The 15,566-nt window shown below is 37.2% G+C and overlaps 1 protein-coding gene across 3 annotated transcripts in view; it reads left to right on the forward strand.

Annotated features, from left to right (window-relative positions):
* The window catches only part of MXI1 (MAX interactor 1, dimerization protein), a 99,622-nt gene that overhangs the window by 42,249 nt on the left and 41,807 nt on the right, over positions 1–15,566 (forward strand). For 2 of the 3 annotated variants that reach the window (XM_022568802.3, XM_089898160.1), the window contains exon 3: positions 7,946–7,975. The exons of the other annotated variant lie outside the window; for it this stretch is intronic. In XM_022568802.3, the coding sequence (XP_022424510.1) occupies positions 7,946–7,975 (30 nt within the window). The remainder of the gene's footprint in view (positions 1–7,945; positions 7,976–15,566) is intronic. 3 annotated transcript variants of the gene reach the window in all.

Consider the following 15,566-nt stretch of genomic DNA (forward strand, 5'->3'; position numbering starts at 1 on the left):
AGCATCCCTGGCCTCTCCTCACAAAACACCAGTAGTGTCTCCCTGGTGTGATAACCAAAAATGTCTCCAGATGTGGCCAAATATCTTCTGGTGGGAAAAATAGCCCACACAGTTGAGATCCATTGCCCACCTTCTTTTGGTTTAGTTTGCTTTTTTTCTACCTTCTAAAGGTGGAAGGCATTGATTTTGGACTCCATCACTGCCCCCTACCCCAACATAAGGATTTAAAGCTAGAAATATTTTTCTCTAAACACTGCTTTAGCTGCATGCCATGTTTGAAATGTTGTATTTCTTTATCATCCAGCTGAAGATACTTTGTTTTCTTTGTGATTTGTTCTTTAACCTGTGACTTCTTATTTCCTTTTCTATTTCATTGGGCTTAATTTGCTCTTCTTTTTGTAGCTTCTCAAGGTGAAAGTTAAGCCATAGATTTTTAACTTTGTTTTTTATACTAATAGAAGAATTTAAAGCTAAACATTTCTAAGTACTGCTTTAGATACATCCAACAAATTTTGACATGTTGTGTTTTCATTATTCAGTTCAGAATATTTTCTGATTTCTCTGTCATTTGTTCTTTGATTTATCGCTTATTTTCCAAATATTGCTATTTTCCTAGTTATCTTATTGTTACTGATTTCTAATTCCATTGTGCTTAGAGAACTTATTCTGTATGGTTTTTTTTTTTTTTTTTTTTGGCTGTGTCGGGTCTTCGTTTCTGTGCGAGAGCTTTCTCTAGTTGTGGCAAGCGGTGGCCACTCTTCATCGCGGTGCACGGGCCTCTCACTATCGCGGCCTCTCTTGTTGCGGAGCACAGGCTCCAGACGCGCAGGCTCAGCAGTTGTGGCTCACAGGCCTAGTTGCTCCGCGGCATGTTGGATCTTCCCAGACCAGGGCTCGAACCCGTGTCCCCTGCATTAGCAGGCAGATTCTCAACCACTGCGCCACCAGGGAAGCCCTCTGTATGATTTTAGTACTTAAATTTATTGAAAATTATGCTTTACAAAGTGCATAACTTAGGGACGTTTATGTAATATATCAAAAGATTTACCAGAGACAAATTAGAGTGTTTGCTGTATTTGAAATAAGAATTGATTTTTACTGAATTTGATTCATGTGTAATTTTTTCATTTTTTCTTGTTTATTGAAAATGTACATACAGAAAAGTGTATAAATCCTAAGTGTATAGCTCGATGAATTTTCACAAAGGTGAAGAAATAAAATATTATAGACTCACTGTCAACCCTACCTGAGGTAACTACAGTCTTCTTTTGATACCATTAGTTTTGCCAGTTTTTAACTTTATGTGAATGGGGTTATGCAGTGTGTATTTTTGTATCTGCCATTTTTCATTCAGCACTATGTTGAAATTTTGAAAATTCATCCATGTTATTGCATAATAGTTCATTCTCAGGGCTCTATAGTATTACATTATATCAATATGAATGTTCCACAATTTATTCATCCATCCTACTATTGATGGACATTTGAATTTCCAGTTTTGGGCTAGTATGAAAAGAATGTGTATTCTCTTGTATGTCCTTTGGTGAGAATATTTATGTATATTAGTTTGGTGTATGCCTCTGAGGGGAAATGCTGAATCATAAGGTATGCATATATTCAGCTTTGATAGTAAGTTTTAAGAAAAACTTATTAATTGTAGTTATTGTTATGCATCCTGTTTAGACATTTGCTTTTTTGTGGTCTTAGTTATTGTGGTGGGGTTTTTTTGTTATTGTTATGGAAGAAGTAGTACATTTCTTATGAGGCATTTTTCCTAAAAGTGTGCAGTATTCAAGTTTTAATGTCTTTAATTTTTTTTTAAAATATGTACTTGTGATAGAAGTAAATGTACAAAACTACTTCTTTGAAAGAATTACTATATTGGCAATAAGCATGATTTTCTTTTATTACAGTGTTCTTCAAACTTTATTGACCACTTTATTATATACCACTAGCAGCAAAAAAATTCTGTATACCTAATATATTTGTATGTGTTGATAATTGTATACATGTATCACTGTACTAATATTTTATAAATATAGAATAAAGTTTAAGAAGAAGAATAAACATAAATAGAAGTTTCACTATTCAACCAATTCTTTTTCAACCCCTTTAGGTATATACTTCAGAGACCCCCTGCTCTAATAAAGCTGAAGTTTAAGCTTTAGGATACAGTTAGAAAATATTCATTTAGCGTCATAGAATGTGTTCTTTTCATTGTGTGGAGGACAACATCCACTAGGCACTTTAGGATTAGAAAATAAGTGAAATGAAAATGTTAACAAATTAGGGGTTGGCTCATTAATCCAACAAAGATAGAAGTCTTTTCTTTTGTTGGAAGAGAATATTAATTCTGGGAATGGGGGCTTTTATTTTCCTTCCATGGTGGTACTACTCTTGAGCCAAATGGTACAATTTTGTGCACTTTCAATTCTACGCTTCATTTCATTGACTGCCACCAAACTGCACCCTAAAGAATTAAAAGTTTACATATTAGAGCAGTGTTGTAGTCAGTGAAAAATCACAGATTTGGTTGAGATAATGACTCCCACTCAAGCAGAGAATACGTTAGCATGTCTCTTAAAGGGATAGTATTTGCGAAAAAGATTACCTGTGATTTGATGATAAAATGATAGAAATGTCTTTATCCCTGTCCTTGGAAGTTGTTAAGCATTCAGAGTAAGAGTGTCTGAAAGGAAGACAGTTCATAGTGTTTGTTCTCAGAGGTGTATTTTTGTTTGGAGAAGAAAAGTGTGCTAACCAGATGGATTATTCAGCGCATCTCAGCTTTATAGGGAATTTATCATAATGGGTTATTTTAATGGCATATTATTGGAAGGGCTTGGTCAGGCACATAGGCTCAGGGAAGCAAAGAGGTTGTTTCTGAGTGTGCTAGGATGTGATGCGTTCAACTTCTCTGTTTGCCAGCACTGCTTGGATCGTTATTTTCTGCGTGTACGTATAATTAGACGTCATACCTTAAATCTTATACTGTCCTCACAGCCGACTAAATGATCAAAAGGCCTGTCTTTTCCTTCAGTTTCTTTTTTAATCATTATGGTTGGTTGGTTGTTTCCAGGCTAATTCCAAGTGTTACTAAGAACCTCTCAATTTGTTGCCCCATGTAATATGTTTAACATTGTTTTAGGTAGTATATTTTCAGTCTTGTTAAAAATAATAAGAATATTTACAGTGGCTAACATTTACTGAATACTTACTAGGTGCTGATGCTTTTACATTATTCTCTAATTCTCACAGTAACCCAGCCAAGGCATGTGGTATTATTCCAGTTTTACAAACGAGAAAACTGTTAGAGAGGTTAAATAATTTGTTCAAAGTTCCACAGCTAATGTGAGTGATAGGGCTAATATTTAAACTCAGGGCTTTTTTCCATTTTTGTTCTCTGGCTTTGATTTGGACTTCACAACTCTGCTTGTTTGCTTGTGCTATATCCTTTCCACTTGGAATGTCTTCTCCCTACTAGGTCTGGTTTCTAGTAGTAGCAAATGTACTCATCATGTAAGCCGCAGACCAAATGTCCCCTTTTCTAAAGCCCCATTTTCTGATAGCCCCATTTGTAAGTAAACTCTGCATCCTTTAAACTCCCACAACACTTTGTACCTTTCTTAATATATTTGTTTTGCCTTGAGTTATAATTATTCCTGTAAATGTCTTAATCTACCAGCTAGAGACTGTCTCTGATTCCTTGCAGCTTAAGACAATTTTGAACATTGAAGATATGCAGTATTTGTTGACTTGATATTAGAGGCAAAAAAGTCATCAAAATAGGAGTAAACGCTACTGATGCATTTTTTTAAAAATTGGAAGAATATGGCAATATGATAAAGATTAGTACATATGTGATCATTTTTGCTTCTTGGTATTTGGAAATCTTGTTAAATTTTACTAGTGGTATAACTAGACATGGCATACATTTTCTGGTTTGGTGGAAAAGTTCATATACTTAGCTATCATTTTATTTTTTTTAAGAAGATAATAAAGAAAAATCTGAGAGAGGTGGGAAGAACCTGCTGTTTTAATTTTGTTCACAGCAGTGGTTCAGATTATGTTCTTTTGGTGTTAGCTTTGATAGTAGGCTCAATATAATGCTGGAATTCAGCAATTGGTTATCTTTGGATATATATCTTTTTTTTTTTTTTTTGCGGTACGCGGGCCTCCCACTGCTGTGGCCTCTCCCGTTGCGGAACACAGGCTCCGGACGCACAGGCTCAGCGGCGATGGCTCACGGGCCCAGCCGCTCCGCCGCGCGTGGGATCCTCCTGAACTGGGGCATGAACCTGCGTCCTCTGCATCGGCAGGCGGACTGCCAACCACTGCGCCACCAGGGAAGTCCGGATATATATCTTTTGCATTTAATGCCATATGTGGAATGCCAAACTGTTTGAAATAAGTATATGGTGCATAGTCTTCGTCTCTCTAAATAGATTATTCCCATTTATTACTTACTGTAGTATTTCTTTTTTTTTCTCTGCTTCTCTCTCTCTTTTAAATTAATTAATTAATTTTTTAATTTTTTGGCTGCGTTGGGTCTTCGTTGGGCTTTCTCTAGTTGCGGCGAAGGGGGGGCTACTCTTCGTTGCAGTGTGCGGGCTTCTCATTGCAGTGGCTTCTCTTGTGGAGCATGAGCTCTAGGCACACGGGCTTCAGTAGTTGTGGCACTCGGGCTCAGTAGTTGTGGCTCATGGGCTCTAGAGCACAGGCTCAGTAGTTGTGGCACATGGGCTTAGTTACTCCAAGGCATGTGGGATCTTCCTGGACCAGGGCTCGAACCCATGTCCCCTGCATTCGTAGGCAGATTCTTAACCAGTGCGCCACCAGGGAAGTTCCCTTAGTATAGTATTTCATTGTTTTTGTTTTACTTGTTCTGAGTTTTCTTCTCAGATTAAGGCAATTAAACCAAAACTTACTAAGAGGGGGTGGGTGGGATATTTTATTATTGATTACACGTTCAAATTTTGGACAATATTTTTTTGCTTTAAATCTCTTTCAAATACACCTTTTCCCTCTTCTAACTTATTGATTTACTTTGACATTTCATTCAAACAACAAAGAACTTAAACCTTTTTATAAATACTTATATGTGGTAGAGATTTGGTTGTAATTTATTGAGTTTTGAAGTCTGAGTCTGTGTTCTACTAAAAGTGCTGTGTTTTTATTGTTTCTCCCATCTGAGTCATACATATCCTTGCCATTAGTTTGTCTGAACTCTTAAAGCATCCTGAGATTTTTTTTTACATCTCGAGAGAGAGAGAGAGATGTTCTCTTATTAAGATAATCTCTTGAAAATGAACATCAAACTGCAATGAGGTATCACCTCACACCAGTCAGGATGGCCATCATCAAAATATCTACAAACAGGGGCTTCCCTGGTGGCGCAGTGGTTGAGGGTCCGCCTGCCGATGCAGGGGACACGGGTTCATGCCCCGGTCCGGGAGGATCCCACATGCCGCGGAGCGGCTGGGCCCGTGAGCCGTGGCTGCTGGGCCTGCGTGTCCGGAGCCTGTGCTCCGCAATGGGAGAGGCCACAACGGTGAGAGGCCCGCGTACCGCAAAAAAAGAAAAAAATCTACAAACAGAAAATGCTGGAGAGGGTGTGGAGAAAAGGGAACCCTCTTGCACTGTTGGTGGGAATGTAAATTGATACAGCCACTATGGAGAAGAGTATGGAGGCTCCTTAAAAAACTAAAAATAGAACTACCATACAACCCAGTAATCCCACTACTGGGCATATACCCTGAGAAAACCACAATTCAAAAAGAGTCATATACCACAGTGTTCATTGCAGCTCTATTTACAATAGCCAGGACATGGAAGCAACCTAAGTGTCCATCGACAGGTGAATGGATAAAGAATATGTAGTATATATATATACAATGGAATATTACTCAGCCATAAAAAGAAACGAAATTGAGTTATTTGTAGTGAAGTGGATGGAACTAGAGTCTGTCATATAGAGTGAAGTAAGTCAGAAAGAGGAAAACAAATACCGTATGCTAACACATATATTAGGAATCTAAAAAAAAAATGGTTCTGAAGAACCTAGGGGCAGGACAGGAATGAAGATGCAGACGTAGAGAATGGACTTGAGGACACGCGGAGGGGGAAGGGGAAGCTGGGACAAAGTGAGAGAGTGGCGTGGACATATATACACTACCAAATGTAAAATAGATAGCTAGTGGGAAGCAGCCACATAGCTCAGGGAGATCAGCTCGGTGCTTTGTGACCACCTAGAGGGGTGGGATAGGGAGGGTGGGAGGGAGACGCAAGAGGGAGGAGATATGGGGATATATGTATATGTAGAGCTGATTTGCTTTTTTATAAAGCAGAAACTAACACACCATTGTAAAGCAATTATACTCCATTAAAGCTGTTTAAGAAAAAATGAACATCAGTCTTTTTCATCCTGTGTCACTTGGACCTTATGAAACTGCTAAGAAAGCAAAAGGTGGACAGTAGACAGTAATTCAAAGAAGGCTTTTGGCTCTTGAACTAAGACAGTGGGTAAAATTTCCACAAATTATGAGACTGACAAAAATATTGTTAAAATTTAGAAATTTGATTATTAAATATCCATTAAAATAATAAATCAGATTAAAGTAATCAGTAATATAATAATCTGAAGGCTTTTGACATTAACCAGAATATATTAAATGCTTAAAGTTTCAGTTCTGATGACAGGAACTTAAATTTTCCTTTATAAAATTCCATTATTGTTAATGCCAAACTATTGTAAAAATAATACATTTATTCAAGAGAACTGAGTATAACATAATTCTAATAGTAGCTAACTTTAGGTAGAGTTTGTTATATTTTGATGTTCAACATAAATTTGTTTATTCCTTATAACAATCATATGAGGCAAGTACTGTTATTTTTCCTATTTCGTAGATGAGAAAACTGAACACAGAGAAATGAAGGGACTTTTAAAAGGCCACACAATATTTGAACCCAGTCAGTCAGGCCTTAGAGTCTGTGCCCTTAACCTCTCTTCAGTATTGCTTGTCACTGAGTGGTTAAGAACTTGGGGTTTGGAGTAACAAAGACGTGGGCTTAACTCATGGCTGCAACTTATACTCTTGGGACAAGGGCATGTCTCTCTACCTTTCTGAGCCTCAGTATTCTTGTTTATAAAATGAGGGTTGTTTGGAGGATAAAATGAGGTAATGTATGTTAACTGTTTAGCAGACACTCAGCTTGTTCAATAGATGGTAAATATTATTGTAACAAATACTAATAAGTAAAATGAAAAAAGTCACAAACAGAAGACTTTGTTAGCATTTTGAGGTGTATCCTCCCAGTCTTTTAAACATGTGTTTTTTATTTTATTAATATATTTTCTTCTGTTCATGTTATTTTTTTCCCTTGTATAACTTTTTTTGGTTTATGTTTCACATTCAAGGAAAGAAGGCTTGAATTTGTCTGTATCACTTAGCAATAAGACTAGCCTGTTTCAGCTTCTGTGGTGGCCAAAACTTTTTCTCTCCCTATGTTTAGGAGTAGGTAAGTGGAGATAGAAGAGGACATGGAAGTACATATACCTTTTTTTAAAACAAAAAAAATGGGATTATGTTTGAATTAAAATTTCTAATATGATGTCTACAAATCAGTAAAACGTAGGACCCTAGAAGTAGGCCAGAGAATACTTGCTAGTATCAATTTTATCAAAAATGACAATGAGATCCTAATTTCAAAATATTTAGAGTTGTTAACTGAAAACAGTATACCTGAATGAACAGTCTTAATGAACATAGACTATTTCTTCTTGATGAGTGAGATAGATAGAAGTCTGACCATGTATTGCATTGTTAAATAAATTAACTGGGTGAATTTATTTAGCAGTACCTAAACTAATCCCCCTTTCTATAGCCTCAGCAACAAAACATGGCTAATACTCTTTTTTTCCCCCTTTTTTTTTCCCTTTTAGGTCTACACACAATGAGCTGGAAAAGAATCGGTGAGTCAGTGATGAGGTGCAGCTTTCATATATGTTAAAAAGCAAACTCAACATTTGACCTGTGAAAATATATTGCATATGTAGTTATAACTTTTTTACATGTGTAACATATCATGGTTCTGATATATGTGTATTCTCTCCAAAAAGTAGTCCGCTTACGCTATCTAAACTGGAAGACATAAATATGCTCTAAGTTTATTTGAATTTTGAGTTTATGTTGAGCGTTCTTTATTTCTGTCTCAACGGGTTAATTGTGATAGGCTCATGGCTTAAATATGGTCTTGCTAAAGGATTAGGTTTCTGTAATGTAGCTAATAACTATTATGGCAAATTGTAGGATATTGAATTTGTCTTTCTTTGCAGTTCATTCATTCATTCATTCATGCATTCAACAAATCTTTATCTTGCACCATCTATATGTCAGTGCCAGGCAGGCGTAATGCTTTACATAGTAAATACAAGAATGTGTAAGGCAGTTTCTGACCTTAAGGAATTTATAGCTTCCTGGGAGAGAAAGATAAGTAATTAAAATACTGTATAGTGTGGTAAGTATGATGATACTGTATAGTGTGGTAAATATGATGATGGAGAAGCAGAGGATGCTGAAAGATCAATTTTGAAGGTCACCTGATTCTCTCTTGAGGGAGTCTTAGAAGGCTTTCCAGAGGATAGTGAGCACTGTTTGTTGAGGAGACTGCAAGAGGTTCAGTATGAGTATAAAAGATGGTAGCATGAGGCAAGCCAGGCCAGATGTTGACAATTATGCTGAAGAGTTTGGACTTTTTCTGAGAGCAGTAAGCAGCTGAATGATTTTAAAGTGGGTTGTCATATGATCATATTTGGGTTTTGGAAAGATCACTTTGGCTACAGTATAAAGAATTGGCTGATTGGCAGAAGGGATCTCAGAGACAAGAAAACTCTTTGGAGGCCATTGGAAGCCTCCAAGGTAAGAGATGATGGTAGCCATTGGAGATAGAAGTAGACAGAATAAAGAAATAGTATGGAATATAATCAATAGAAATTGGTGATTAGTTGGCTATGGAAGGTTAAGTTTTAGATTATATTATCATTTACTAAAAAAAGGAATATAGGAAGAGGACAAGTTTGGGGGAGAAGATGAGGATTGAATGACTAAATATTCTCTTTTTGGTACGGAGGTTAAAGTAATAAGCAACAAACTGGAATTGTTTATATTAGCTGTTTTTTAAATTATATAAGTTTCAGATGTACAGCACTGTAATTTGACATCTGTATGCACTAAAAAGTGATCACCATACAGTTGACCCCCTTCATCCATTGCACCCTGCCCCACAACCCCCTTCCCCTCTGGTAACCGGTAATCTGTTCTCTGTATCTATAGGTTTGTTTGTTTTGTTTTGTTTTGTTTTTTTAGATTCCACGGACAAGTAAAATCATAGGTATTTGTCTTTCTCTGTGTGGCTTATTTCACTTAGCATATACCTTCAAGGTCCATTCATGTTGTCACAAATGGCAGAATTTCATTCTTTTTTATGGCTGAGTAGGATTCCCTCGTGTGCATGTATGTGTGTGTGTGTGTGTGTGTGTATACACACATACATACACATGCCACATCATCCATCAATCCATTGATAGACACTTAGGTTATTTCCATATCTTTACTACTGTAGATAATGGTGCAGTGAACATAGGGGTGCATATATCTTTTCAAATCACTGTTTTCCTGTTCTTTGGATAAATACCCAGAAGTAGAATAGCTGGGTGTACCACCCATTTTTGACATACAAGATCTCTATGACCTTCAACTTTTTGTCCTGCCCTTTTTTAAATAGCAGGGCCCTTACATATTGACTAACCTAACTGCCTCACTGCAGATGAATTTAAATGTCAAATCCTCTTGAAGAGGCTTAGCATTTTCCTCCAGGCTGACTTAGTGGCTTTTACCACTTTATTTGCACAATGCTCTGTTCATATCTCCTACTGTAAAACTTAATCAGGTAGTCTTATAATTATCTGTTTATATGTCTCTTTCTGCCAAATGACTATGACTACCTCAAAGGTAGGGATTCTGTTTTGTTCAGTTTTGTATTCTTGGTGTCTAGCATTTGATGCATGTATAGTAGATGGTAGCTTTAATACTGAATGAAGGATAAAACTGGAGCAAAGTTCAGTGGTCTAGTCAAAAATGTTTTGCTAGTTTGAGGCAAAGCAGTTTGGCAGGAAATGTTTTAAAGAGTCTTTTCTGTCTTATATTTCTAGTATATTAAAGGAAGTATCTGGCTAGTTTAAACATGGCAAAAGGACTAAGAAATAACAGCTTTGAAGATACTAAAAATAAAACCTTCTCTTGACCTTTAGAGCACAGAGTGTATTTTGGGGCCATATGTTTTAAATACTGGTAAACATGTGGCTTTTATAATTATTTCACCCACATGAATGTGGCCCTTGAGAGACCCTCACTGGAAATCTAGCAAAAACCTTTGTTTAACACGAGAGTAAAGAGACTGTTTAGTAAAGTATTTGGAATTGAGCTTTTAAAACCTTTGAGTAAACTTCATTCAATGCATTCTGTATATCAATTCTGACTTATTGATAACCTTATCACCCATAGTATTACTTTGATATGCCCTGTAAATTGTTTAATCTCATATTTGTCTGTAGCACTGGAGTAGCATGTGTGGCTTTTATCACCTGGACTGTACCTGATCTCTGCTCTCTCCAGTGAAGGCTTTTTGTTCCCATTTTATTTACTTAGGTCTAAGACTTTCTGGCTGGTTTCCTACCCTACCTCTCTTAAGGCATGGTTCACTTATCCTTTTCTGTCCTCTTCTGATAGTCCTAGATGTCTTTATTTCTCAAATTATGTCTTCTCCTCTCTCCTGTCTTCCCTCCTGTTCTTTCGTCCTCCCTCCCTCTCTTCTTTGAGGTTGAAAGGTAATATAGAATTAACCTTTCCAAGATATATTTGTTTTTAAAAGGGATATTTATCAATATAAATCTCTAATTTAGTGGAATGTGTCAGAGGATGAGTGTTAAAGGAAGAATCCAATTGAATAACCTATACTCCACTTCTGAAAAGTGGATCTAACAAGAAAACAAATATTGGTAGACACAGGATGATTTAAAGGGAGGGGTGGGGGGATGTTTTAGCCAAAGAGCAGGAAAGCAGCACAAGAATATTTTTAACATTTAAGCCTGTATTGCTATTACACTTTTTAGGCCCCCACCCAGTTCTATTTAATGATCCTTTTTTCTAAGGCACTGTTTTTATTTGACATATTAAATAAAAAGTTTACGTAGATTTGGCATCCTTTAAAATAAATAGAATTTTGGCTTTACCTTTCATTTGCTTTTGAGTGTGAGCTTATATGAGGAAAGTAATTCACTGTCAAAAGAGTGATTTGATTTTGTTTTCATTCTGAAAACATATCCCTGAAGCAAGTCATATTTTTGAATTTTTGCTGCTCTACATACAATATGTTCATATCAAAAGTTTTTTTAAAAAGCTTAGTTCTAAAATCTTGCATATAAAGCTACTCCAAGTTAGTGGGTTTTTTTTACTGGGGCAATGCAGTGAGAATTAGAGTAGATGATTTTAAATTGTTAGTGAAAGACAGAGTAATTCCAGATGGCTATCATTTTTTTAAAATTTATCTATTTACTTTTGGCTGAGGTGGGTCTTTGTTGCTGCTTGCGGGCTTTCTCTAGTTGCAGCGAGCAGGGGCTACTGTTCATTGCGGTGCGCGGGCTTTTCATTGTGGTGGCTTCTCTTTGTTGCGGAGCACAGCCTCTAGGCACACGGTAGTTGTGGTACTTCAGTAGTTGTGGCTTCAGTAGTGGTACTTCAGTAGTTGTCGCTCTCGTGCTCAGTAGTTGTGGCTCGTGGGCTCTAGAGCGCAGGCTCAGTAGTTGTGGCACACAGGCCCAGTTGCTTGTGGCATGTGAAATCTTCCTGGACCAGGGCTCAAACCCGTGTCCCCTGCATTGGCAGGCAGATTCTTAACCACTGTGCCACCAGAGAAGTCCCCAGATGGCTATCTTAAACAGAGCCCTAAGATTGTTGAAGCCCTGGGTCTGGCCTTGAGGAGACAATAGCCAACAAATGTTGAGGTTCGTACTCCCAGATTTCAGAGGGTCTGGCGAGCACAGAGTAGTTTGCTCTGGCCCACAATTACCCCAAGATGCCTATAGCCCATTAGGGAGCTTTTAGGTAGTTTCAGACCTGATAAGGAAATTCAGATTATTTCTTGGATAGGTTCTGGGTTTCTGTTTTTTTCTGCCTAAAACCTTGATGGTTACACTGAGCCTGGGCTAGGTGGTACAGAACATTTGTTACCTGTGTATTCACCCAGTCCCTCTAGACCTACAAGAGGTCGTAACAGGCTCAGGAGGTAGAAGTAAAGGGAAGTAGAATACCTTTAGCTGTTCTGCATTCCTCAGGAGCCTATGTGAATCATCTCATGGTAAAATTAATTTTATTTTTGAGTCTTTGAGATTTGAAAATCAAGAATTTACATCGCCCCATTGGCTTATCTTATAAGTTGGGTCGTTTGCCAGAGAAGAAACCATTCAGTACAGATTTTAGATCACTTCATTGCTTTTTCATTTTCTTAATTCAGATTACTGAAGATGTTTTTGAAAGAGTCAACAACTTTAATAGGACTTTAATGATCAAGAACCTTAGTGCTGACAGCAGGAGAGGCCCTTTAACCTTAATAGTTGTCATTCCATTGAAACAAAAGGCTTACTCGTATCCCCACTTTGGCAAAGCTAAAAGGACCATATGAGGACACTGGACTTACAATGCCTTCCTAGGCAGAGCAGAAGTACCCCGAGTATTTGTGATAAAAGAGAACATGCCCAGTGAATGGTAATCGGTGTCCTCCATATAGAGATTTTCTTATACCTCTGAAGGAATGGTGAAAATGAGCATTTATTGAGTACTTACTGTGTCCTCCCACTATGCAAAACCATTGTTTAATCCTGTAAGGTAGGAAGGCAGAAAGTATAGATCAAAGTGTTATTAAAAACTAGTCATTTTGGGCTTCCCTAGTGGCGCAGTGGTTGAGAGGCCGCCTGCCGATGCAGGGGACGGGGGTTCATGCCCCGGGCCGGGAAGATCCCACATGCCGTAGAGCGGCTGGGCCCGTGAGCCATGGCTGCTGAGCCTGCGCGTCCGGAGCCTGTGCTCCGCAACGGGAGAGGCCACAACAGTGAGAGGGCCACGTACCGTAAAAAAAAAAAACAAAAACTAGCCATTTTGACCATCATAACTACAGTTTGAAACAAGTTGATGGGAACACAAAACAGTCAATCATCGTATCTGATAATAAATATGATAGCTATGTGTAATATCAGTCTTTCTCTTCAGTAAGGATTAATAAATACTGTGTTTGGCATCATGGTACATAAAATGAAGTATAAGATACCCTGTCCTATCCTTAAGGTTAAGGCCATTGTAGTTTGGTAGTTATAAGTTGCCTCTTTCAATACCAGGATATGTATGATATGTTAACAATTAATGTCTAGAAGGATGCATTAAAATTGTTTTTCAACCTGAAGTTTGAAGCCCATTAAGTAGTCTATGCAGTCATTTTAGTGAGTCATTTGAAAAAGAAGTAGAATAGAATAGAAGATACCAAAGTGCGTTGCTTGAAGTAAAGTTAAATGTAGAATTGTGAAACTTGTATATACTGGCTCGTGATGTAAAAATGCTGTGGTCATAGTCAAACAGCTAATGCCTGGATAGTCAAGGAGAATGTATCCTGAGCCATGAGGAAGCAAGAGACTTTGAATCTAAGGAAAGAATAAGGAAAGGGGTCAGAGCCATGGAAGCAGGAAGGTGGCATCATAAGCTCTGTCCAGGAAAGAGTGAGTAGCCCATATATAGTGGAAGAGTAGAGTCTATCAAATTGGTGTTGGGAAATTAGGCCAGAAAGGTGGTTTGATATTAGACTGCAGTGTTATTGAATGTCAAGGAATTTGGATTTTATTTTGTTGGTAGTAGTGAGTTTTTGAGACTGTTGATCAAAACATACACATACAAACGCACACACGCACGCACAGACATGCGCCTATATGCACACATACTCTAGCTGTGAAATCAGGGAGACTGGTTTGGATATTCTGAAGTAGCCCAGGTAGGAGAAGGATATAAGAACCAGCATTCAGTTGATGGAATTAGGAATAGAAAGGGACAGAGCAGACTAAGAAACAGTGTAAAGAAAGAATATTATTTTCCATTAACTGCTACTATTCATTCCTTCTTACGTTTCATTCTTTACATAGCAGCAAGAGTAATCTTCTTAAAGGATATATCACGTCATGCCATTTCTGTTTACAGTCCTCCACTGGCTTCCTATTGCAACTAGATAAAATCTATGGCCAACGAAGTCCTACCACTCTATCCCTCATCTCCTATAGTCCAGCTGGCACTGTTTTCTTTCTTTTTCTCAAACACACCATGTTTATTTCCATCTTAGGGCTTTTGTACATGCTGTTTCTTCTGCTTGGAAAGCCCTTGCTCTAGTCTTTCATCATTATTTAGTTCTCAGTTTTCAGGTCATCTCCTTAGAGAACAGTATTTGCCCCCCAGTCACTTTCTATCCCATTGCCTTTTCTGTCACCTTAACATTTATCTCTATGAATTGTTTATTTGTTTGAGTTATTTGACTTCTTTTACTAGAATATAAGTTTCAGGAAGGCAGAGACTTTGTCTTATTTACCCTTAGCAGGTAGCAGTCATTCATTAAATGTTCACTGAATGAAAAAATGATTAAATGTACTATTGAGCATATCTATAATCAATATGTTACTTATTGAATTATAATGACTTAAGTGAAAAATGACAAATATATAAAATACTCTTGAGAGCTCAGAAGACATATTATTATAATAAAACAATTTCATAGGAGGTAAATGGAAAACTTAATGAATTCTTAAAATGTTAATAAATTATATGGAAAAAACTTGATAACTGGCAATATATAAGGGATTTTTACGATGCAGAACTTTATCCTGCTCATAAGAAGAGAATCGGTAACTTTTTTTTTAGAAGCTAATTGGTTCTTTCAGTTCATTAAGATATCACATAGCACACTAAAAAAAAGACAGGTAATTTTTTAAAGGGGAGCAGTTTACCTGACGGAGTTTATGCTGCACTTGTGAGGTCTTTACTCTTTTCTCATTCCATGACTTGAAAATGGCTAAGCATTTTTTGAGGTAAAGATTTATATATAGTTGGAGACTAGAATATCATAAATAATTTCAACTTTTTTGTGTTAGAATTTTTGGTGTATTATGTTTATCTCAGTGGTTTGGACATGATAATGAATACAGGTTTTTTTTAGACTATATACATGTCCTCATTTGACATGGACATTTTGACAGAGTGATTGTTTTGGTCTACATTATCTTAGAACAAGACATAAGAGTAAATCTTTGACCGTGGGTTAGGCAATTGTTTCTTAGTGTATCACCTGACTATTTAGGGTTCCTTGGCAGGAAGAGCATATCTTAAATGGTTTTAGCTGCGTATTTTGGGTGCTTTAATGACACTTGTTTAAAAAGAACATATGCTTTTATGTACAGTGTACACATTCTAGAAAAAATA

The sequence above is a fragment of the Delphinapterus leucas genome, chromosome 16 (genome assembly GCF_059928025.1).
Source record: "Delphinapterus leucas isolate spDelLeu-1000000601 "Yukka" chromosome 16, BTC_Dleu_Yukka2, whole genome shotgun sequence".
NCBI classification, from domain to species: Eukaryota; Metazoa; Chordata; class Mammalia; order Artiodactyla; family Monodontidae; genus Delphinapterus; species Delphinapterus leucas.